At 40.7% G+C, this 22,936-nt stretch overlaps 1 protein-coding gene across 3 annotated transcripts in view; it reads left to right on the plus strand.

Moving 5' to 3' along the window:
- The first annotated feature begins 7,889 nt into the window (after positions 1 to 7,889).
- The window catches only part of LOC120800904 (E3 SUMO-protein ligase PIAS1-like), a 50,880-nt gene continuing 35,833 nt past the window's right edge, over positions 7,890 to 22,936 (plus strand). For 2 of the 3 annotated variants that reach the window (XM_040147750.1, XM_040148643.1), the window contains exon 1: positions 7,890 to 7,952. In XM_040147750.1, the coding sequence (XP_040003684.1) occupies positions 7,929 to 7,952 (24 nt within the window). In that variant the 5' untranslated portion in view covers positions 7,890 to 7,928. Of the gene's footprint in view, positions 7,953 to 22,582; positions 22,611 to 22,936 lie in introns of those variants that run through there. The other variant, XM_040149451.1, reaches the window with a different exon arrangement.

Genomic DNA, 22,936 nt, shown 5'->3' on the forward strand with positions numbered 1-22,936 from the left:
AGGAGCACAGTGGCCTCAGTAACTGTGAAATGGAAGACGTCTGGAACCACCAGGACTCTTCCTAGGGCTGGCCGTTCGGCCAAACAAGAGTAACCGGGCAAGAAGGGCCTTGGTCAGGGACGTTTCCAAGAACCCAACAGTCAATCTGACAGAGCTTCAGAAGTCCTCTGCAGAGATGGGAGAAGCTGCTGAAAGAATCACCATCTCAGCAGCACTCCATCGATCAGACCTTTACGGCCTTCAGTGGCTAGACGGAAGATACTTTGAGTGAAAGGCACATTAAAGCCCGCTTGGAGTTTGCCAAACGACATTTAAAAGACTGTGAGTGTGCAAAAAAAAAAAAAAAAAAAGACACCAGAAAAAGGGGTTAGGGAAAAAAGATACCATTCCTATGGCGAAGCAAGGTGGCGGCAGCATCATGCTGCGGTGGCGCTTCTCACTGTGTATGAGTGGCCGAGCCAAAGCCCAGACTTAAACCCTGTAGAACATCCGTGGAGAGACCCGAAGATGGCCGTTCGCAGACGCATCCCATCCAATCTGACAGAGCTGGAGCGGATTTGTCGCAACAAACAGTATAATCTCCAGGTGTTTACCCAAGAAGATTCGAAGCTGTAATTCCTGCCAAAGCTGAATTAAGGGTCTGAATAGTTTGTGAATGAGAGATTTGAAAGAGAACACGTTTTCACTTGGTCATTATAGGTTACCGAGTGTAGATTAATGGTCAACAATGGCAATTTTATTCATCAAAAGTGAAATCTGCAACACAATTAAGCGTGCAAAAAGTGAAGGGGCCTGAAGAATTTCTGAAGCCACTGTATATTGATATATATTGATATCACAATATGAAACTGCATAAACAGTACTGCCATAGAGGATTTTTATCAATCTTGCCACTCCTTGTATTGTTTCCTTGGAGTAATCAGCTCAGTTTCCTGCTGCTCTCAGGGAAAATGCCAGAGTCCACACTGATTGCATTTACACAGGCAGACAAACATTAAATCAATACACTGTAATATCAAGCATTTTAAGAGAAGAATAATGTTTTATCTACCTGCTGGACATATTGTCTCACAGTATTTGCAGTCTGGACCACCGATTAATCATTTGCTTATATAAACGTGTGTGGTCAGCAGACACCTGTCCCATCGCTGGCCATCAACAATACGACAGATGGCAGCGATACATAATGATATGACCGAATCTCTGTGATTCTCTGAAACAAGCGGAGAAACTAGTTTTTCAATGGATTTCTTTGTATTCACCTCGAGGGAACAAGCATTTTCTGATCATGGATTGGGGCCTGAAGCCTAATGTGTTGGTGTAAGAGTGAATTTTTCAGCAACGGAAGTATAAAACCACTCCGCTAAGCAAATATGTCACTGATGAGGAAGAAACGGGCTATACAGGCTGCAGTTTTGGGACAAAACGCTGAGGAGGATCCAGAGCTGAGAATTCAGTTCATCTTATTTTGGATTCGTCTTCATTTGAAATGATAGGGCGCCACCTACTGGCCTTGCCAGCACTAAATCTTTTACCTGGCTCTGAGTTTTCTCTTTCACAGTCTTGTGCTCTGGACATCCTTCTTGTGGCTGATTTAGATCTTTTTTTTTCTTTTTTTTTTTTTTTTTTGACGATACTTAAAACTGGTTGGATAGAGAAAGCAGTGGCATCCAATTAGTATAAAGAACCACTTTGTGAAAACACATGACACATGTCTTCAGATTTTTTTTCAGGGTTTTATAACCAGAATTTTAGAAATACCATGGTCATCACATTTCACCACTACTCTTCCCTCCAACAACAATAAGAACGGCTTTATATATATATATATATATTTTTTTTTAACGATTTGGAGTTTTGATATTTTATATACTCAGTTAAAGTTTCACTTCTTTTTTCTGTACATTTCACTCCCCGACATGAATACTATTTCAAAGCATTCTCCGTATTGCTCGGAAAAATATTCTGGCGAAGAAATATTGAATCCTTCATTGAATTTGCATCAACACTCATGTTACTTTTCTAACTGTAAAACTGTAAAAGGCTCATATTTCCAGAGGCAACATACAGAGGACACAACCTTATTATCCTCAGCCGTAGCTACAGTCCTGATTTGGCTCTGTACTCTGCAGTTTTGCAGAGTCTCGTACTTCACAAAAAAGTTTTGCCATTGGAAATAAAAGAGCAAAACTATTAATGTTCAATTCTTGAGAAAAGGGCACAAAACCAAAGAACATGGATAGTACTTGACTTTATTACTGTGAAGGTGCTTTAATATGGGTCTGCTGTCAAATTCAGAATTTTCCGTTTAAACTTGTGAGAGACAGATTAACAAGGATTAGTTCAAATCTGTCAGCAGAGGCTGAGATACCGTATCTTGACTTTTGTTGCTCACACTCCATGCTGGATCCTACACTTCGCACGACGCAACCACGCAGCATCCTTTTGCTCCAACCTACCAGGCACTCTAAGCTCCCGGTTTCAGATGCAGTCTCGGAGGTTTATTTTGTCTTTCGCGGCTTTGTTTTCACAGCCCGAGTAGTTCTCCCCATCGTAAGTAAACCAGCCTGGATGTATGAAATGTAAGTTACCGCAGGATTTGAAAGAAAAAACCTCCATGGAGCCAGTCAAAGTGTACTCAGTGCCCCTCAGAGTACAGACACAATGAGTGTGTGCTGGTGCAATGCTTTTGATCATCTTGGTCTCCACAATTCTGCTGCGAGACATTCTGCGGTCGGTAGACAAGGTGCGTCAGAGAAATCATATAATGAGGAGAATTTAGTACCTGACGAGTGCAGAAAATGAAGACGCAGAGGCAGTGATTGCAAATCAGAGAAAAGTGTTTCTGTACTGCAGTCAGCAAAGAACTATTCTTAACCAATTAAAGACACCTCTGGAGCGCTCTTAAATTTGAGAGCATTTTTAAGCCAGAAGATTTCGGATACATTTTTTTTTTTTCAGTCTTAAGTTTGTGAGTGGGAGCAAAAGTGAAGAATTTTTATTTTTATCTTTCACCTATGTCCACACTTTTACTCTTAGCATCTTGATAAATACGGGCCAGAGGTACGGCCTGTAATATTATGCATTGTGGAGACTCACATAGATCTAACTTACAGTATTTGATGTGATACTAATAAATCTATACCATGACAGAATATATCTGAATGATGCAAGTCTCCCTTGAAATATGGTTTTTCCAAAAAATCTTTAAGGTTAAGAGGGACAGTTGTGATGAGTACTTCTCATATTCTACCTTAGCTTGCACAGAATCTAGGAATATACGTATAGGTTTTAGACCACTTTGTATCCAGTGAATGTTAAACTCTATTGACAGAAATCATGCAGATTTAACTATTGATACACCTCGAATAAATGATAGAGATGCACTGAAATACCATATATCTGAATTCAGTATTTGTTGTTGTGGCGTTGGCATATTTGCATTCCATTGAATACAGCTATCAAATTAGCAATAATGTAACTGGTCCTGGTCTTCTTTTGTGGTTTATGTGATAAAAAAAAAAGAAAAAAGATTGTCACATGACATCAAACTTGCAGTGGTGGAATATAACTAAGTAGATCTACTCGAGTACAATTTATTTGAGGTACTTGTGCTTTAGTTAAGTATTCTGCTACATTTCATAAGGGAAATACTGTACTTTTTAACATCACTACATCTATGCAACAGCTTTAGTTCCTAGTTACTTTTCAAATTAAGATTTTTACATACAAAACACATGAAGAGTTTATAAAATATGATGATTTTTTTATAGATTAAAATACCCAACAATATGTACAAGCAAACCCAAAAAGATTAACTGATTAATTCAGTAGTTGATTGACAAAAATTTAATCTGCAAATATTTTGACAATCAATTTTGATGATAACTGATAGTCATTTTCAAGTAGACATGTAAAACATTTCATGGTTCCAGTTTCTCAAATGTGAGGGTTTGTTGCTTTTCCTTTTAAATTGTATTAATTGCTTAAATTCATTTTTAATAATGTTGAGGTTTGGACTGTGGGTTGGTTTGTAGTTGTAGTTTTCACAAACCAAACAATAAATTGATTAGTTGAGAAACTAATCAGGGGATTAATCCATAATGAAAATAATCATTGGTTGCAGCCTTATGTGAAATAGTTTAGAGTTAGCTCCACCTTAACCAACTACAGCAGTAAAATGCCAGGACTTAACGTGTGAGTGAGTATTTTTGTCTTGGGGTATTAGTACTTTTACTTAAGCAAAGGATCTGAATATTTTTTTCCACCAATGCAAACTTACCATTACATCAATATGAATGAAATACATGACACGTTTAAAAAATGGGGGCAGCTTGCTTCCAGTGTAACAGGATTAGCTCCCTGGTTACTGAAAGATGGGAAAGCCCTGGCTGTTCCCTCGGAAACTGGGAGGTTCACGTTCTTAATACAAAAATTAATACATAAGGGAACGTGGTGCAACAGGTCTATCAAAGGAGTAGTTCACTCAAATTACAAAACAACTTATTTTATCACGCAGCTCTGATGAGATTTAGCCATGCAGGGGAGTTTGGGATTTTTATCTTGTTCAGGTTTTGTGATGTTGTTTGCAGAAATTTATGCCTCCACCAAATACAATAGGGGTGACTGGGGACATCACAGCACTGGGGAGAAAAAAAAAAAAAAAAAAATATATATATATATATATATATATGTACACACATAATATAACACAAGCCTCTCTTTCCAAGAACAATAGCTCTGTTTTATCTACCTGTTGGACATACTGTTAATATAGATAATCCACAGAAGACATTGTCAGAAGTTTTTATAGGGACTATTTCTCCAGAAGAGAGTCAGTTATAAACATTTTTCACATTATAAGGACAGCAAGTAAAACGCAAACAAGAAACAGGAATTAAAGAAATTGCAGATGGTACATGCAATGATCGTGAAAAATCTGTCTCATTGGCTCAAGAAACTCATTGTTTTTCCCCCAGTTCTTTTTGGAGTCGTATGGAGTAGGTCATCTGTTCTAGACGATGTTGGTGTCTAACAATATTGATGGAGAGGCCAGCGGTAGGACAGTTTTTCTAAAGCCAGCATTTTGTAATGCCCTTTTTACTTCCTGCCAGCACGATCTTTCGGAGGTAGGTATCATCTCTACTTCGCCCATCAGGGATGCGTCCAAGATAGAGGGATGTGAATGTTGTGCTGACTCTAAAACCCGGCGTTTTTGAGATGACTGTTGCTAATTCCCCCCAGAAAGACTGAACAGAGGGACAAGACCAAAAAACATGAGCATGATCAACCATGATTTCTCCACATTCCCTCCAGCAGCATAGCTGAGTGCCAGCTTGGTCAGACTTCTGTTTGGGAGTGATTAAAGAGAAAAAAAAAAAAAAAAAAAAACCAAATCAAGTTTTTCCAACAGAAGTCTCTCCGCGTCCGGGAGTTGGTCGAGGATGAATGTATTTTGCAGGCATGCAGCCACATGTCTTCAGTTATTTCAATGTCCAGCTCTTTTTCCCATCATTGCTTCACATAGTCTGCGGTGGCCTTATTCAGTGATGTGATGCTATGGTATAACTTGCTTATGAGACCTTTGTTGTTTCCTGTGTTATAAGCATCAATAAATATATGAGTATCAATTGGCGGCTCTCTTGGATTAGATCCTTTTACCTTTTCACAAAAAAATAATTACAAAGCTGTGAATACCTTTAAAACCCTCTCCCACCAGACCCATACATTTGACATAGGCTACCAAAACTATTAAGTTCACATTTTTTTGGAGAATCTTGCATATGGAAATGATACCAGAATAGATCCGTTAACTATATCTACAATCTTGCGATGCTGGTGTAAAGTCGGGGTCATATGCCGGCCATCAGTAGCAGTATAACCTCCCTTTGGAGGTCGAAACATTTACATTTTTAAATTTGTCTGTAATGTTTCCTTCTCCTTTCCATCATGGCCGAGCAGTGACTGTATTTGTGTATCCATAAGATGGGTAGTCAATGTATGTGACACAATTGCGTACATTTTTAAAAACACAAGCCTAACATAAATGCATTATTTATGTGCATTATTTATATTGGGGCATTTCCATTAGAAAAAAATGAAGAAGAATAGATCCACTGCAGTGAGTCAGACCTATTCTAATCTTCCAGACAGTAAGGACTTTAGACTACCGGTGATTAGATTACAGGCTGGATGGAAGGATGGTTTTAAATTGCTGTTGGTTTGGGATGATTTAACTCACATAGCAGACTGATATGGACCAGATGTGTCTCCAAGCTGGCATTGCTGACCTATGATCGACACTGGCGCGGAGCGTGATGAGGTGTGACACTGATGGCACAGTTTTTAAGGTGGTCAGTGTTGTGGTAGACAGAGACGACCTGCAGCTTTGTGTAATTAATGTTGACATCTTTACATTAAAAACCCCAGCGGAGCAGAATCACTTCAATACTCATGGGAGACTTTGAAAATTATTTCAACTGTTAAGCAAATAAGCTACGAGGAGAAACTAAGTTAAGTTGTGTGAAGAAAAATTGTATGAACATGAGTTAAATTAGTACTTATGATTATGGTCAACTATTAATAGGCTACTTTTAAACAAGTTAAGATTCAAGACATAGAAAAAAGCACCAGTTGTGATGTAATTGTCTGAAAATGTCACTGGGAACAAAAAAAAAAAATCTTTATTTGCTATTCAGTTCTATTCGAGTTGAGCATGAAAGTCCATCCGTGACCTACAGGTGTAGCAGTTTGACAACATTCTCAACATAAGGCCTGCTTGCTCTTTGGAGCTTTCACTTGCATCTCATGGCCCTATTAGTGGATGGGGTTTGCTCAGCATAGTGTATACACGAGCAAACTCCATCCATTGTGGAGACTGTGAGATCTGCGCCCACATTAATCAAACCTACACTAAGGATGCTCCAAAGTGCCAACTTAAGAATAAAAAAAAAGGTTCTTCGCTGAGTGTGAGCAATGAGACACATTTATCAAGTGGCTTCCTCCTACTTACAGCAAAGTATAAAAGCATCTTTTAAGAGCAACTCTCAAGTGATCACATAATTGATCACATCTATGCTCAGTGAGCGAACAGTCAATCAGAAATATAGATTGATCATACATCTGCAAAATTGTACAATCTTTAAAAAAAAATCCTTACAGTTTATTCTGTGGTAGGTTTGGGGATGATTAACATGGGAAATTAACAACAATCTAATGTATTTAAAATCATGAATATATAAACAGGGATGAAATATTAGGAAATTGCTTGAAATGGAAAAAAATTCTGCTGCAAGACATTCGGCTGTTGGCAGACGAGATAGGTAAGAAAAAAAGAAAAAGAAAAAGTGGTACAACATCCTATTAAATGTTCAGATGCAAAAAGAGAGTACTATTCTTAATCATACTTCTTCAGCAAACATATTTTTCTCCTTATTTCTCTTCTTATTCTTATTACGGAAAAGAGAGGCACACTCAGTTTCTGTGCTGCAGTATCGAGGATCTACTGTTAACCACCTTAAGAGAGCTCTGGGGCTATGTTAAATTTAGGAGCATTTTAAAATCAGAAGAAGCCTGATAAATAGTTTCTTTTTTTTCAACTAATTAACAAACTTAAGTTTGTTAGTAGGAATAAAAGTGAAGAATATTTACACTTATCTTTCACGTAAGTCCAAAATTTTATTTTTATCTGTTTGATAAATACAGGCCCGGATTGAAAGCCCAAAATAAAAGACAGAGTGGACCTCAATTGAAGATTAAATTAAGATTATTCTAATCTTTCACTCTGTAACATCACTCTGCGTTGTTTTTTCCTCCCGTCGTTTGTGTTCCTGAACGCACCGCTGCCGCTGTTATGCGCGTTCACGCAGCGCTCTGCTCGTCCCAGTCATGTGACAACACCTCACCACGCCTGCGCATAGAAATACAAGATGGCGGAGAGTGCGGAACTGAAGGTAAGGCACAGCCTGAAATCATCCGAAATTTGCTCGGCTGCCGAGCGTTTGATTGTCAAGTCACACAGTGCTTCAGCGATTTAAGCCCCCGGGCGCCGAGCTGGTGTCAGATTTGGTGTTTATGGCCCAAACGCGGCAGGAAGTGTATTGAATCCGCCAGCGCCAGCGCCTGCAGGAGCATGTTTATGTTGATGTTGGTTTGTGTGAACGGACCGTCTTCTTCAGCACACCCGCTGCTGGCGGGGCGGGATTCACTTTAAAACCATCCTCTGTGCCTGGTCGCGGCCAAGCGCGGCGGGTTCCCCCCGCGGCTTCGCTTTGCCGGGTGACAGTATCGGGAGGAAAATAACGGCGGCTCCGGGGCGTTTTGTCGCGCCGAGCGGTCCCCGGACTGTCAGTCGGTTTGAATGTGACAGCGGCTTCATGCGTGTTGGCTCGTGTTTGAAAACACGCCACCGGGACCCGCTGTTATCATCATCATCATCATCATCATCGCTACCGCGCGCTAACGATAATAAAGTTGACGTCGACTCCGCACATCGTGTCCGAGCAGAGGCAGAGTCCGTCCGCAGCCGGAGTAACGTTACCTGTTGATAGTCGCTTAGTAAAAACGCGCCGCTTCGCGAACGGGCTGAGCCGGCAGAGGGCTCGGGTGCTCGGGCCCGAACCCCCGAACCCCGGAGCCTCGAGTTTACCCCGCGCCATTTGGGTCAACGTAATGAGTCAACTGTAAATTGGTTAGAAATTTTTGCGCCACCGAAGCGCAGGGCGGGATTACCGAGCGGGCAACTGCTCCGTAGACCCTGGGGGGGCCCCCCCCGGAGGCTACAGACTCACCCGTCCCCGCTTGTCTGATTAGTCACAAATGTGTGTTAAGTTATTTACACTACGAAAGTTGAAATATCAACTCAGGCTGCCCCTGCGCATTAGCTGACCCCCCCCCCCCCCCACCGTCTTATCAGACATCCGTCATATTATCCTTACGTGGAGCATATTCCCAAATAAAAAAACCAGTTTAACAGACCAAGACATCACGCGTCGTTCCGGGGCTTGACGTCCGGTGGCACGGGACCCAATGGGAACGTGGAGGCGGCAGGTGGGGGCCAGAGATCAGACCTGCACCCTGATGCCCCCTCGCCTCCGCATCGCGACACCGTGTTGGCGAGGTTAGCCACACCACAAAAAAACAACAAAACCGCGTTTCAATTTGACTTTGCAAAGCACAGTTGGAACCTATCTAAAGGTTATTGATCACAGTCTTGGGCTATTTTTAGACTTTCCCCCAGTGTGTTGCTGTGGATCTATACATGCTTCTTTGTGCCAGCTGCTGTTCAGGTACACAGACAGTAAAGAAGGTGTTTTTCAGCCAGACCCTCTGCCTCTTTTGAAAAGCCAGATGTGGTCTCACCATATAACCTACCATTGCCTGTATATTATGGGCTTTCTGTGCTTCATGATAGTCAGATGCATTTTCTTCGTGAAGAGATTGTTAGAGCTTCTCTAACTTTGGCGTGCTTTTTCTCATTTTCATAATGTAAATCAAATACTTGGGGGTAGGGCCGCAACTGGCGTTCATTTTCATTTTCAGTTAATCTGCCGGTTATTCTCCAGATCTACCCAATTTCAGAGAAAAGTTAGACATGCCCATCGCAATTTGCAAAAACTCTGTTTGACATCCACATATCCCTGGTTCTGTCTGACCAGCATTCAGAAACCCAAAGAGACATTCAGTTTATTATCAAATATGAATAAGAGAAGCAGCAAATCCTTACAATTTGAGAAGCTGGAACCCGGGAATAATTGGTATTTTCGCTTGATTTACACAATTCATTGATTATCAAAATATTTGCCAATGAATTTTCTGTCATTCGTTGGTCGACAGAAAATTAATCAGCAACTGTTTTGACAATCGACTAATCATCGTAATCATTTTTCAAGTGCTGGTTAAAGCTTCTGAAATGTGACAGTTTGCTGCAGTTCTTTGTTATATCTGATCGGAAGCTGAGTGTTTCTGCGTTTGTTGAATAAAACATCGATCTGAATCCATCATCTTGTGCTTCAGGAAATTACAGCAGGCACCTTTCACTATTTTCTGACATTTTTTAGGCAAACCAGTCAAGAAGATAATCAATAATGAAAATAATCATTAGTTGCAGCCCTAGTTTCAACTCTATTTGTGAGTTTTTGGACTGACAAAAAAATGGCATTCCTTGTTAGGTTTTCTTTATAGGTTACCAGATTAATTGAATAATACAAAATAATAAATAACTTGATCAACATTTGCAGCCCTACTTTGACTGTGGATAGAGGCGACTTTTGTGGGGTGTTAATGAGAAATTGCAGAGGTTTTTTTTGTTGGCACAAACATGAAGGAAGTCATCAGGGTGTTCTGCTTTTATGCTGTGTGCATACACCTGCTGTTGACTCTAAAAGTATACAATTTGAGAAAGCATCAGTATATTTATAGATCATTTATTTCAGCATACCACAGCATCGCACAACCACTGTAGCAGGAACCGAAAAACTGGCCTGAGGGCTTTGTTTAGAATCCACACAAGTGAGGTTTGGTTTAGCAGTGATTGCACTGGTGACTGATTTGGCTCTTGCTAACCTGCTTTAAGTGTTTTTACGGGGGGCCAATCACTCGTGAATTCCTGTGGACAAAATAGGCTAACTGAAATAAATGATGGTAGCGAACTAATTGACAGAGGCTTGAGGCTTGATCTGGACCACACACTTACAGACGTGGCATAGATGTGGGACAGCACTAGGGCTGCAACCAACGAGTTTTTTCATCATCGACGACCATTATCTTTCAGTTACATCCTTGATTAATCATTTGGTCTATAAAATAGTGGAGAATGCCCATTAGAATTTCTTAGAGCTCAAGTTGATGTCTCCAAGTGCTTGTTTTGTCCAATAAACAGGAATGAAAAACAGAATCCTCCACAAAATCCATAATTATTGATTTACGATCAGACAAATTAAAATAATAACAGCAAATCGCCAAAATTAAGACTCTGAAACTTGGGATTTTTTTGGTATTTTTGCTTGAAAAATCATCTCATTGTTTGATTAGTTATCATTTCTCAGTCAACCGAGTAATCGACTAATTGCTTCGGCTCTAGTCCAAAACCCAAAGATATTCAGTTTACAGTGAGAAGAAAAGCCTCTAATACTCACTTTAAAAAAACTGAAACCAATTTTTGGCACGTTTGTTTATAAAATATGATTAGTCAGTCATCAAAATAATTTCTGAGTAATTTTTTGTCGATCGGTTAATCGAGCAATCATTGCAGCGCTAGACAACACATTATAAGATACTGATTATGAGGTGTAACAATACAGTCAGCTCACGGCTGGGGATGATTCATGGTACAGCCATGGTATGGTTAACACAACTGAAAATAAGAACAAAGTCAAACTTATTTTATCTTGACTTTTTCTTCTTTAGGCGAAAATATGCAAAAATGTTGTCCGTGTTTGACATTTGTGAATTAGTTAATTTTGCGGATGTTTGGAAAATGCAAAAACTTAACTGTCTTATAAAATTGAAGAATACATAATGTGCAGGTGAGAATTTTGTCAGTTCAGCAGAAAATGTCTGAACTTGAATTCAGTTGTCCACCAACAGTTTAAACCTTCACACAAATTATTTTTAGGTTTCCAGAGTAGGACAAGGACATGTTTTAAGACCTGTCAACTTTTTCAGGCAGCAGTTGAGACCTCGGACAGTTGACAGTGTGTGTGATTACGTTTTGTTGCATTTAATGTACGAAAGAGAAAAATTTGGACTTCTGGGGGCCACGACTAATCAGACTTGGTTAATATCCACTTTTCCAGCTACATGTACTGCAGTACATTGTGCCATGATATACGCTTAATACTGATGCAACAACAGTTGATTACTGCTGATAAAAACAGACTTTTATATTGTAAAGTTAGAGAAATCATAATATTCTGTTCCCCCCTCCTTTCCTTTCATCCTCAGTAGGACATAAAAGTATGAAATAATGAAATGAGCCTTTATAACTTTAGCAGAAGATCTTTTTACTGCTGTTTCGCACTTGAGATAAAAATGTGTGTTGGCTGAATTTGCCTCTCTTGTCCATGTGCACGATGTGGGGCTTTTGTCAGCCGCCATAAGGGTAGAGAGCACGAAACTGACTGTGATATTGAGCACTAGGCTGACTGGAAAACATACAACAGTGACCGTGTGTGGCAGGAGTCATCGGTCCACCGCAGAGAGGAGAGCTGCAGATGCAGAGAATTAATGAAGAGGGAAGGCACATGAGTAGGACAACGGAAACTTTCCAAAAGCGTTACAGTGCTGTATACTGTATAAAAACATAACCCCCATTTGCTCTGCAACATATAGCACTGCAAAACATTATTAGATGCCTTGTTGTCATCATTTTCCCACTTAATAAATAAGTCATCTTTTCTATAAATTTTCAAGAAGTAATGAAGCTTGCTTCACATGTTGCAGATAAGACATCGACTTGCTTCTATTGTCCAACCATTCGCCCCAAGGCAAAGACATCCAATTTGAAAATACGTTTGAAAAGCAAAGCATACAAAAATTAAAAAAAAAAAGATCAAATTTAACTTTATCTGGTTTGGAAAGCACTCGGTTTATCATGGTAACCTCCTCAGTAGATGATGTAGATGCCCGACAAACTTTTTCTGAGTTGTGTTTACAGGCAATGGAGGGAACTTTTCCCTGAGCGCTATAACGTCCCTTTTTTCACTACTTTACATGAGTAAGTTTCAGCTTTTCTCTTCTTTTTACATCCTGAAGGAGAAAACATCGAGGACCCTACAGTTTCATCAAAATGATCCATCTTTAAAGACGAGATTGAGCCCGGGTGTTACACCAAAGTTGCCTCTCAGACGGCACATCTCTGACTGAACAGAGTTGCGGCCATGTTGCACGACCTGACCCGAATACTGCACTCTGAGTCGCTGAAATAATTTATCGAGTTGTGTTCAAAAACAGCACTGGCGTTTGGCGTTTCCTGCTGTAAAACATAACGGGGTCGGAGAACCCTACTGTCTAAAATCACACACCGGGACGGCGCTATGCCAGCTTTGTTTGGTTCAGTGTAAACAAACAAAGCTGGCATAATAAGGGGTCCTCCTAATGGCAATATAGCGGGATCACTGTTTAAAAGAGGCATCAGACGCTGCCAGGCCCCCGAATGTGTCCTGTTGCATCGCATTTTGTTTCCCAGGAGTCCCGATCCGCCTCGGATTCTTTGAACTGTCTTCTCTCTTCTCAGGAGCCTCTACAGCAGCAGCAGCAGCAGCAACCTGGCAATACAAATAACTGTCTGTGCGCTGGCGGCTTATAGGTGGAGACAGTCTATTTGTAGAGCCTGTGGCTAGGTTAATCCCTAATGATACAGGCCGTCATCTCTGCTCCCCTACATCCTTTAAGCACCTGCCTATTTCTCTTATTGTCATTGTCATTATCGCTGCAGTTAATTTTTGGTTTAAAGAGAATTAGACGTTCACACGGAAATTACCGGTGCGCGTGATAACGGTTCTCATCTGCCGGTGTATTTAAAGCTTGCATGCATGTGCAGATGTCCATGTGTGCTTTCAAGCTCACACGGGGCGATTGAGAGCGGCATCTCACGGCGCCATCTCAGACAGAAAAGTACTGAAAACGTAAGAATCAGATTGATGATAGGCAGATTAAAGATGTATGGCAGTGAACATCAGAATGTATGAAGCTCACAGTGTGAAACAGATCTCGTCTGGCACGGAGACGTCAGAGGTGTTTAGTGTTGAACCAGCCGGAGCAAACAGTTGTGGAGAGTTTACGGCCTGTTTCCTTTTTCTTGGTATTTGGTGAAGTGTATCGGGTCTGCTGCCAGATAAAAATAACAGATATATTTCTGCACTTGGGGCCGCTTGATTTATGTTCTGTACGGTCAGCCCCAGTCAAACCAGCATTTGAGCGCTGCTAATGTCAGATATCGTGTCCCGTGAGAGCACACGCTGTCTGCAGTCATTGACTTTTAAGCGGAGCTTTTCTCAACTCCCGTGGTGATTTTGTTACACCGTCCCCGTTGCCGTGGAAACTTGTCACATTGGAGATGGACATGGGTAGGTAGCAGTTTGGAACTCAATTGTGTGCCTCCAACTGGAAGAGAGAGACAGGCATTTCACTGGCCTCCCTCTTGGCAGATTTGTGTGGTTTCTGAATATTGGAATATTGGAGAGATTTTGGTGTGGATCAAGAGGGATAAATGAATAAAAAAAAAAATTTGTCTTGTGAAAAGCCTGTCACCACAAAATATTTCTGTATCCCACTGCAGGATTTTGGAGTCCGGTGTGTTTGTCAGACCCCCCCCCCGAAGTTCATAAATCTCGCCCCCCGAGGCATGCTGCTTTGCGCAACTTGTGCGCAGAGTTTAGTTACACTGTCACTTTTGTAATCTGTTACTCACAATTCGCTCATGATTTGCAGCAGTGTGGCGTGAGGTTTTGTGTTTGACAAGCTTCAAGATTAGCTGCCGTTTTCAGATTGATCTTGGGCCTCAGTTTTATGTCCCACTACCTTGGTGCAGCGTGTTAGATCCTCACAAACACAAACAGGAACAATGATTTTAAATAATTTGCGGCATCGTGCGGCATAAATTTGCACACTGATGAGGGAAAAAAATTCTTGAAACTTCTGCTTTCAGATACAGACTTCATATATATATATAGTTGCAGTATACTATTTGAAAATAAGTATGGAAGGATGGAAACATTTTCTACCTTACAGATGAAGTAACTCAATAGTCTGACTTGCCTAACTAGTTACGGTTAATGATATCATAGAGATTCATCTATTCAAGTGGCTCTTGATAGAGTAAATATAAAGTATGGCAGGAATTTAAGATTTTTTTTTATGAAATGTGTATTCTGGGCTGTTTGTGCAGATGAATGTCCGGATTAAAGGGAAATGCTGTCTTATTTTGAGTAACACAAAAAAATTCATTTACCACCTTTAGATGGCCCGGGCTTTCCCTTTTCTTACATTTTAGGATAATTGAAAATTGAATTTAATATCAGGCCATGCCATCAAATGTATAGAAAGACATTTACTCTGCATATGCGCAGGTGTTCGTCTTTCTTGGCAAAGAGTTTCCTCTGTTATGACTGTTTAATGTCATATCATGACACCTGCACCCACACAGCCTTTAGTCTCAGGTGATGAAGTGATTGTGAATCTGTGGGAGCATGAAGCCAGCTGGTAAAGATGTTTCTTTTGAGTCCTGAACAGCAAGCTTGAAGGGGTTGACGGCTAATAATAGAAGTGAGCGCATGCCGTAGCCTCTCCAGCGACCTGTAACCTGAGGGACCGCAGCCTAAGACAGTGATTTACCAAACAGTCTTCGTTCTTTAGGAAGTAGCCTGCTACGAAAACAAAATCCCTCAGCGGTTTTAAGAAAACAGCTTTGTATGCTTTGCTTGAAGGACAAAAGATAATGAAATATTAAATGTTGAAATATTAAATAATGAAATTAAGCGAGAATGTTGTGATGATCTAGGGAGTCATTTCTTACCTGTGGAATATCGGCCTTGTTTGGTTGATTCTGCATTCAGTGCATACGGGTGTTTATTATGCAGTAAATAGATTTCTGGGAAGTAATCAGCTCAGGTAATGCCAGCAGGTCTCTGTAGAGAACCAAGCTAAGAGTAGCCCTGGATATCACCAATACTTATTTTCATCATTTATTCATCCACCAATTAGTTCATTATAACTTAAGTCAGTGAAATGTCAAAAATAATTGCAAATGCCCATCAAAACGAGTCAGAACACAGCGTGTCTCTCTTAACACTGATAACCTTGAGTAGTTTGGATTAAATTAGAAAAAGAAAAGTTTTGTGGAAAAATATGCTAATACTCAACACTGGAATGGGAAAATTGCAAACAGTACATGGCCCTAACTGACAGTGTTGCCAACAGTGTTTACTTGCCATGTCATGAATGATAGATAGATACTTTATTGATTCGGAACTAAATTTAGGCATCCAGTAATTTATTCAGTACAGACAGTCCAAACCAATGTAAATCAAACAACTGAAGTAATAACAACTAAGGAGATAAAAAGGACTAACAAATATCACCTGAAGACTAAAATATTACTGGTAATAAAATAATACACAGTAATAAAAAGCAGACAGAGGAATAAATAATAACACCAAGTTGATTGATTTCGGTCTTAAAGGTGCTATATGAAAGTTTTCTCTGCCGCTGAACGTGGTTTCTTGCTGGGAGCTGGTGGTGGTGGTGGTGGTGATGGTCACTTGCCAAGAGCTTCAGCCATTGTTGCGCTCACAAGACAAGAGGTTAGAATACACCAGCTGGGCAGCACTACTTCTTCTTCTCCTCATGCTGAACTGAAGCCAGAATGGACGCCACAGTGACTCTCTATCGCAGACGGGACGGGACGGGACAGGGCTAGCAGGTTAGCATGCTACCGTCAGTGGAAAAAAAGGAAGTGATAGAAATAGAAGCAATAAAAGGGTTAACTTTGGCATTGCTTCCCATCGCTCGAGACAGCTCTTGGCGAGTAAAGGAATGAAGTTTGATGCTGAACTCGCAACGTTTCTTCTAAAGTGGCAAGTCACTCTAACACTGACTATGTAGGGATAGCAAAAACTTACATATAGCACCTGTAAAGTTATACAAACAAGACAAAAAAATAACAAAACAAATAAAATAGTAATAATTAACAGACACAGTACATATACATATATACTTACATGCATAGCGTATATTTACGTACACATACTGCAAACATACACATACACTTTCATATACTTTAAAAGTGACGATTATGCAGCCAAGTCCTTGAACAGCTTCAACTTGAAGATAAATGCAAACAATTCACTCCAAAAAACAAAAACAGATTATAGTATTAACCAAAGCAGTGTAGACCAATAACATATGTTATCACACAAAAAAAATTCCATTATGTGATAAGAGCACAGATGTGTAGCTACTTACTGTGCAGTGCTACTTCATGTTGACCGCTGTCAGATGTCCGTTTCTTCGCCGTTCTAAGCAAAATGGATAATCACGGTGAAACACTATTTCTTCCAATCAGTACTGTCTCAGAGTGACCTACAGTTTTCAGTAGAGCCGGTGAAACGTCTTGAACTTAGCTCAGAACCAGACCTAACCAAGTGTCAGATTCGATGTGTTTTAAGCCATGCTCAGTAAACTAACAATAGGCATCAATAGAAAACATGACAGTTTCCTTCTTTTAATTTTAATTTAACATCACGGGGAAAGCTGCTAAACACAGGATTGAAGTGCGATGTATCACAAGCATCGTCTGAACTCCGTTATTGTTTAAATTCAGAACAAATGAAATTATATTGAAATTGTTTTCTCTGCACTGTGTATCATAGTTTCAGCAAAAACAAACTCCACCAAATTTTTTTTACCATCATTCAGCTTTAGTGAGATTTGTGAATTAAAGTAGAAATTGATTTTTGGAGACTCCATTCAGCAGAGAGCAGCCTCGTGTACCTATCGAGGCTGCCTTCTTTCTCTGAATGAAGCTCCTGAGACGTAGCCCAACATCAGAGAGCACAGATGACTTTTTATCATTAAAGTGGCCTCTCTACTCTACCAGCGACATGTTTAATGCGCAGCCCGCAGTCACAGGCTACTGTCTCTTAATATTCCCCTTCATCTCGTTGTCTGCCAACCTCCACCAAGTTTGCAGGAATTAAAGGGCGCAGAGGGCAAGTGCAGCTCACTGGTATCTTCCTACTCTTCTTCGTTTTCTTGCCAGACCAGTTCAGTGGGATTTTGTTATCTCATGTCTTCGTTCTCAGCCTTTTAGCGTCAGTTCCTTCCTTTCTTCAATGCAGGGGTGAGATCGGTGATAATCTAACTGGTGTTTTGCCCCCGCTCAGTGGTTAGTACCGCTTTGGTCCAAGTTTTTCCTGCCAACTGTCTTTGTCCTCGTACATGGCAACAAAACTGTGTTGTTTGGTTGCTACCAGCAGCATTCACCTGCACTGTTTTGGCACCAGAATACAGACCCCCTTTCCATCACAACTTTGTGCCATTCAGCCTTGAAAAAGACGGGTCTCAAATACACTCTCTGCCTGTGGCAAGTTCGGACTATGGCTCTGTATCCTCAGGAGTAGTGGCACAACATTTAACATACTAATGATTAAAAGAGAAATCATTCTGAACTTAGTCCAGCTGGGCTGCATGAACTAAATCTGCACGGGGGAGGGATGGCCCGATCCATATATTAGTCCCAAACTCTGTCTTTTATTCGATCCACAATGCGCACTGTGCTTCTGATACCACAGAGGCAGGAGGGAGAGAAAACAACAGGCGGAGGTATTTCAGAGTTAAGCCTGAGTCAGAGAAGCTGGAAAACTAAGAGGAGGGGGGATGGGAGGACAGAGAGGGGTGGAGGATGGGGAGGGAGCTGGCACTCAGTACAGAGCCCTCTAGCCGAGAGTGGGAGCTTTATATAATGGCCAGGTAGTGTGCATGCTCCCCCCCCTGTCCGCCTACACAACCTCCGCACACCCACACACAAACGCACACATCCTGCAGAACCTTTGCAGAAACTGCTTGGCGCAACATTATTAGCCTCACCATCTCCCAGTCTCCTGGGACTCAGAAGAACTGCATTCCTCCTCACCTCCTCAAAACCAAGTGGAGTGCAATAGATTTTTTTTTTTAGCTCCGCTCGCAAACGTGTGGAGCTCAAAAGGGAAAAGATCTTGGTTGCCTAAAGCCGCTACTTTGGAATCGTTAGGTGCAATGGCCAGCGTAGCCTCAGGGGGACACTACCTGACGTTTTAGACTTTTACTATACCCCATTCAGACTGATGCTGTGACACAGGTAAAACTCGCAGCGTCTCGGTTGGGGGTGGAAATTTAATCTAATCCTACTGATGTTTAAATGGGATTTGCCCAAATACATACTGAGGAGAGAGCAAGAGACAAACAGAGGGCATACATGTCATCGCTTCACTGATTTTTTTGTTTTTCTTTTTCTCCTATGCATCGATGGCCAAGTTACCTGTTTCTAACACAGACCAATAAGACAAAGTCCTGATTTAAACCTAAAACTGGGCATAATTTGTAGTATTTCCGGTCTGAGAAAGAACACTCATTGTTCAAAATCTGTGAACAGGGTATGATATCAGACTTCATACTTTTTTGTCACCGATGTAAATGTGACAGTACCAATACAAATACAGTATTGAAAGCTGTCAAGTACAAGCTGGCATCAAATCAGATGAATAGTTTCTGATTTAAAATAGTAATTTTGATGATTTTAGACAATTTTATTCCGACAAAGCTCTTGGGTTAAGTCAACACTTAATATTTGAGAAGTTTGACTTGTTTTTTTCTAAACGAAGAAATGTTTTTTTATAAAAAGTTTTTAAATTTGACAAATTGTTTTGCTATTGGTTGCTTAAGTAAGGCATCGTGCACCAGTGTCATAAAATTTCAAGCGATTCCCATCCCTTTCTACGAACCTCTTTCATGGTCAAAAAGCATATTGCTTTTGCAGATGATGTTGATTGTGCCTCCATTGAGTTCCACTTGCGTTTTCTTACAGTAGGAACACATGCCACCAGTATCACCAGAAACCGATTGTTGTCTGACATTCACTTTAGCTGGTAGTTCTTAATCCCCAGAGACTGTCCCATGGAGTCACAGTTGGGGTGTTTGCTATGGATCATTCATTGCAGTTTCAGCCCAAAAAACCCATCAGCATCCAGAATCAGTAAATACAGGCAACACAGTGAAACTATTAAGTGTAAAATCATTATATCGCCAAAGGCTGCGAGTTAGTCAGACTCAAGGTGTGGTCTAGAGAATCCTGTTTCACCACGTTACCTCTCAGTGTTGTCATCAGTGGAAGAAAATATTTATGGTGTACTGTGTCACCTCAGGCAGTGGAAAAAAAGCTAGCCTAAATTTGTCTTCCTATGCAGGCTAAATTTGTACCAGACCATTTCAATCTTGCAACCGAGGATTTTTTTTTTTTTTTTTTTTTTTTTAGGCACAAGTGGAGTTCATCATCATTATCCACAATCTTTTCATCTTTGATTTCCACCAGCTCTGTGAAAAGGGAGGTTTTGAATTAGTTGTGGCTTTTCAGGTTCTTTACAGGTTTATTCATATACACATGCGGAGACTGTCATTGTGTGCATGTCATTTGATGGTCATGTGACTGAATGGTACATTTGGAGTTCTGCCCACACACTAGCCATTTGGCCAGCACATGCAATCTCTGCGAGGCTAATGATCTTTCATGTTCTGTGTGGGTCCTAATGCACTCTGTGTGTGTGTGTGTGTGTGTGTGTGTGTGTGTGTGTGTGTGTGTGTGTGTGTGTGTGTGTGTGTGTGTGTGTGTGTGTGTGTGTGTGTGTGTGTGTGTGTGAGAACATTTTCCCCCTCGCATGCTAACTGTTTGTGTGCCAGATCTGTGGCATGCATGCACTTTGTCTTTGTGACTGCCTTTTGCATGTGTGCACAGAGTTGAACTGAAGCACCTCGCATGATAACCATAGTGAACTTGCGTGTGTGCACTGTACATATGTGAACTTCCTGTTTGCTCTTGTCTGTGGTAATTTCCCCTTTTATTGAGTGTAATTAAATGTTAGATTAAAAAAAATTGATAAAAATTTCAAAAGTAGACCTTTTTTTCGCTCAATACATTTCACAACAGAAAAGCAGAGGTGTAAATAACAAAATAAATGATGGCTAGATTGCATTTAGCTGGTTCAGTCTCAGGATCTCAGTAATGTACATGCTGGCTTAGTAACAACTGTAAGCAACAGCACATATACAGAAAAAGTATAATAGATTAGAGATAAGAAAAATAGGATTAAAATATAAAAAAAATGTGTCCTTTAAAACTAACAAAAGTCCGAACTACAATAAACTATACATGTCAACAGATGAAACTCCAATTAAATTTTTTTTTCAATAAATATACTTCCCATCTCTGATGTTTCTTATTGAAACATAGGTCAGTACTGATTAGAGCTGCAATGATTACCCAGTGAACTGATTAGTTGAACAAAAGAATTAATTAGCATCAACTTTGATAATCAATTACAGTAACTGTTTCATTGTTTAAGAAATATTACCAAAACTCTCTGGTGTGTTTCTGTGTTAGTAAAATTGATATCTTTAAATGTTGCACAGTTGGTTGCACAAACCATAACATTTGAATACATCAACTATGGCTTTGGGGGACTGTGAAGAGCATTTCCCCCCACTTTCTGATATGACATGACAGCATCACATAACTTCTGAGGATTTGTCAGCTGCCCATTCATGCTGCCAATCTCCTGTTCTACCACATCCCAAAAGTGTTCTATTGGTTTCACATTGGGTGATGACTTTTGCTTTGTGACTTGGTGCATTATCCTGCTGGAAATAGCCATTAGACGATGGCCATAAAGGGATGCACATGTTCAGAAACAATACTCAGATAGGCTGTGGCATTCAAACAATGATTGATTTGTGTGAAGGGGTCGAAACTGTGCCAAACCCCCCCCACACACACACAATTACACCCTACCATCTGCTGCCTCTGCAGAAATCGAGCTACATCAGATTAGGCTACGTTTTTCCAGTCTTCAACTGTCCAGTTTTTAGGCCTGTGCCCAGTGCAGCTTCAGCTCTCTGTTCTTAGCTGACCTGAGTGGAACCCTTCTGCTGTTGTAGCCCATCCGCCACAGGGTTCGACGTGCGGTGCATTCTGAGGTGCTTTCCTGCTCACCACAGTTGTAAGGAGTGGTTATCTGAGTTACTACGGTCTGCCCATTCTCCTCTGACCTCTCTCATCAACAAAGCATTTCCTTCTGCAGAACTGCCGCTCACTGAATGCTTTTTGTTTTTCACATCATTCTGAGTAAACTCTAGAGACTGTTGTGTGTGAAAATCCCGGGAGATCAGCAGTTTCAGAAATACCCAAACCAGCCTGTCTGGCACCAACAATCACGCCATGGTCAAAGTCACTTAGATCACATATTTTTCCCCCGTTCTGGTGTTTGTCGTGAACATTAACTGAAGCTCCTGACCTGTATCTGCATGATTTTATGCACTGCACTGCTGCCTCATGATTGGCCTATTGGATAATTGCATGAATAAGCAGGTGTACAGTTGTTCCTAATAAAGTGCTCAGTGAGTGTATCTGTTAAGCTATATTTGCTGAGCCAGTGTATTGTTTGGGCTCTGGCAAGTAATCTTTTCAGGTGATGTAGAAAAATAAAAAAAAAAGGCAATAAACATCTCAGCTCAAAAAAGGGTGGAAAAAAAAACAGAACAGAAAATAAAGGACAGCAGAAAAATAATGAACCATCTCTGTTGTCCCTAACATAACAAGGGAAATAAAAGATGAATATTGGAAAATAAATCATAACAGAAGTGAGAGTAGTAACCTGCACTGACCAGGGCTCTCTGAGAAACTCTGCAGTTTTGGAGGCCAGTGTTTCTCCTGACAGATAAAACAGTCCATCGAGGGCGGCTCGGCACTGGCCAACTCCAAGCTGTCCCTCCTCATCAAACAGGCCTCCCTGCTGCATGTTTCCCATCATTATGTCCCCACTGCACTCCGACTGCTCTGAGCTGCAGCACAGCGGCGCTAACAGGTGTGTGTTTACGGTAGAGGTAAGGGTCATTTGGAGTGCGTGTGTGAGTGTTGGGAGACCAAGACTGCAAGAGTGTGTTTGCATGTTTTAGTAATCTGTGTGTGTATATGGGTGTTTTAATAACATCTAAGCCTCTGACAGATGCAGCAGTGTCACACTCTCTCTCTGTCTCCCTGTGCCTGATAACACATATGATGGAAACAAGCTATATTTAGCTTAGTGCTCTGTTTTTAAAATATTGCTGTACTAGAGTTGAGAAGTGGGGGGTGTTATTTGAGGCATCCTGAAGTAAAAGTCCCACGATTTTTGACAGTATTAGATTACTG

Source organism: Xiphias gladius, chromosome 1 (assembly GCF_016859285.1).
Source record: "Xiphias gladius isolate SHS-SW01 ecotype Sanya breed wild chromosome 1, ASM1685928v1, whole genome shotgun sequence".
Classification (NCBI taxonomy): domain Eukaryota; kingdom Metazoa; phylum Chordata; class Actinopteri; order Istiophoriformes; family Xiphiidae; genus Xiphias; species Xiphias gladius.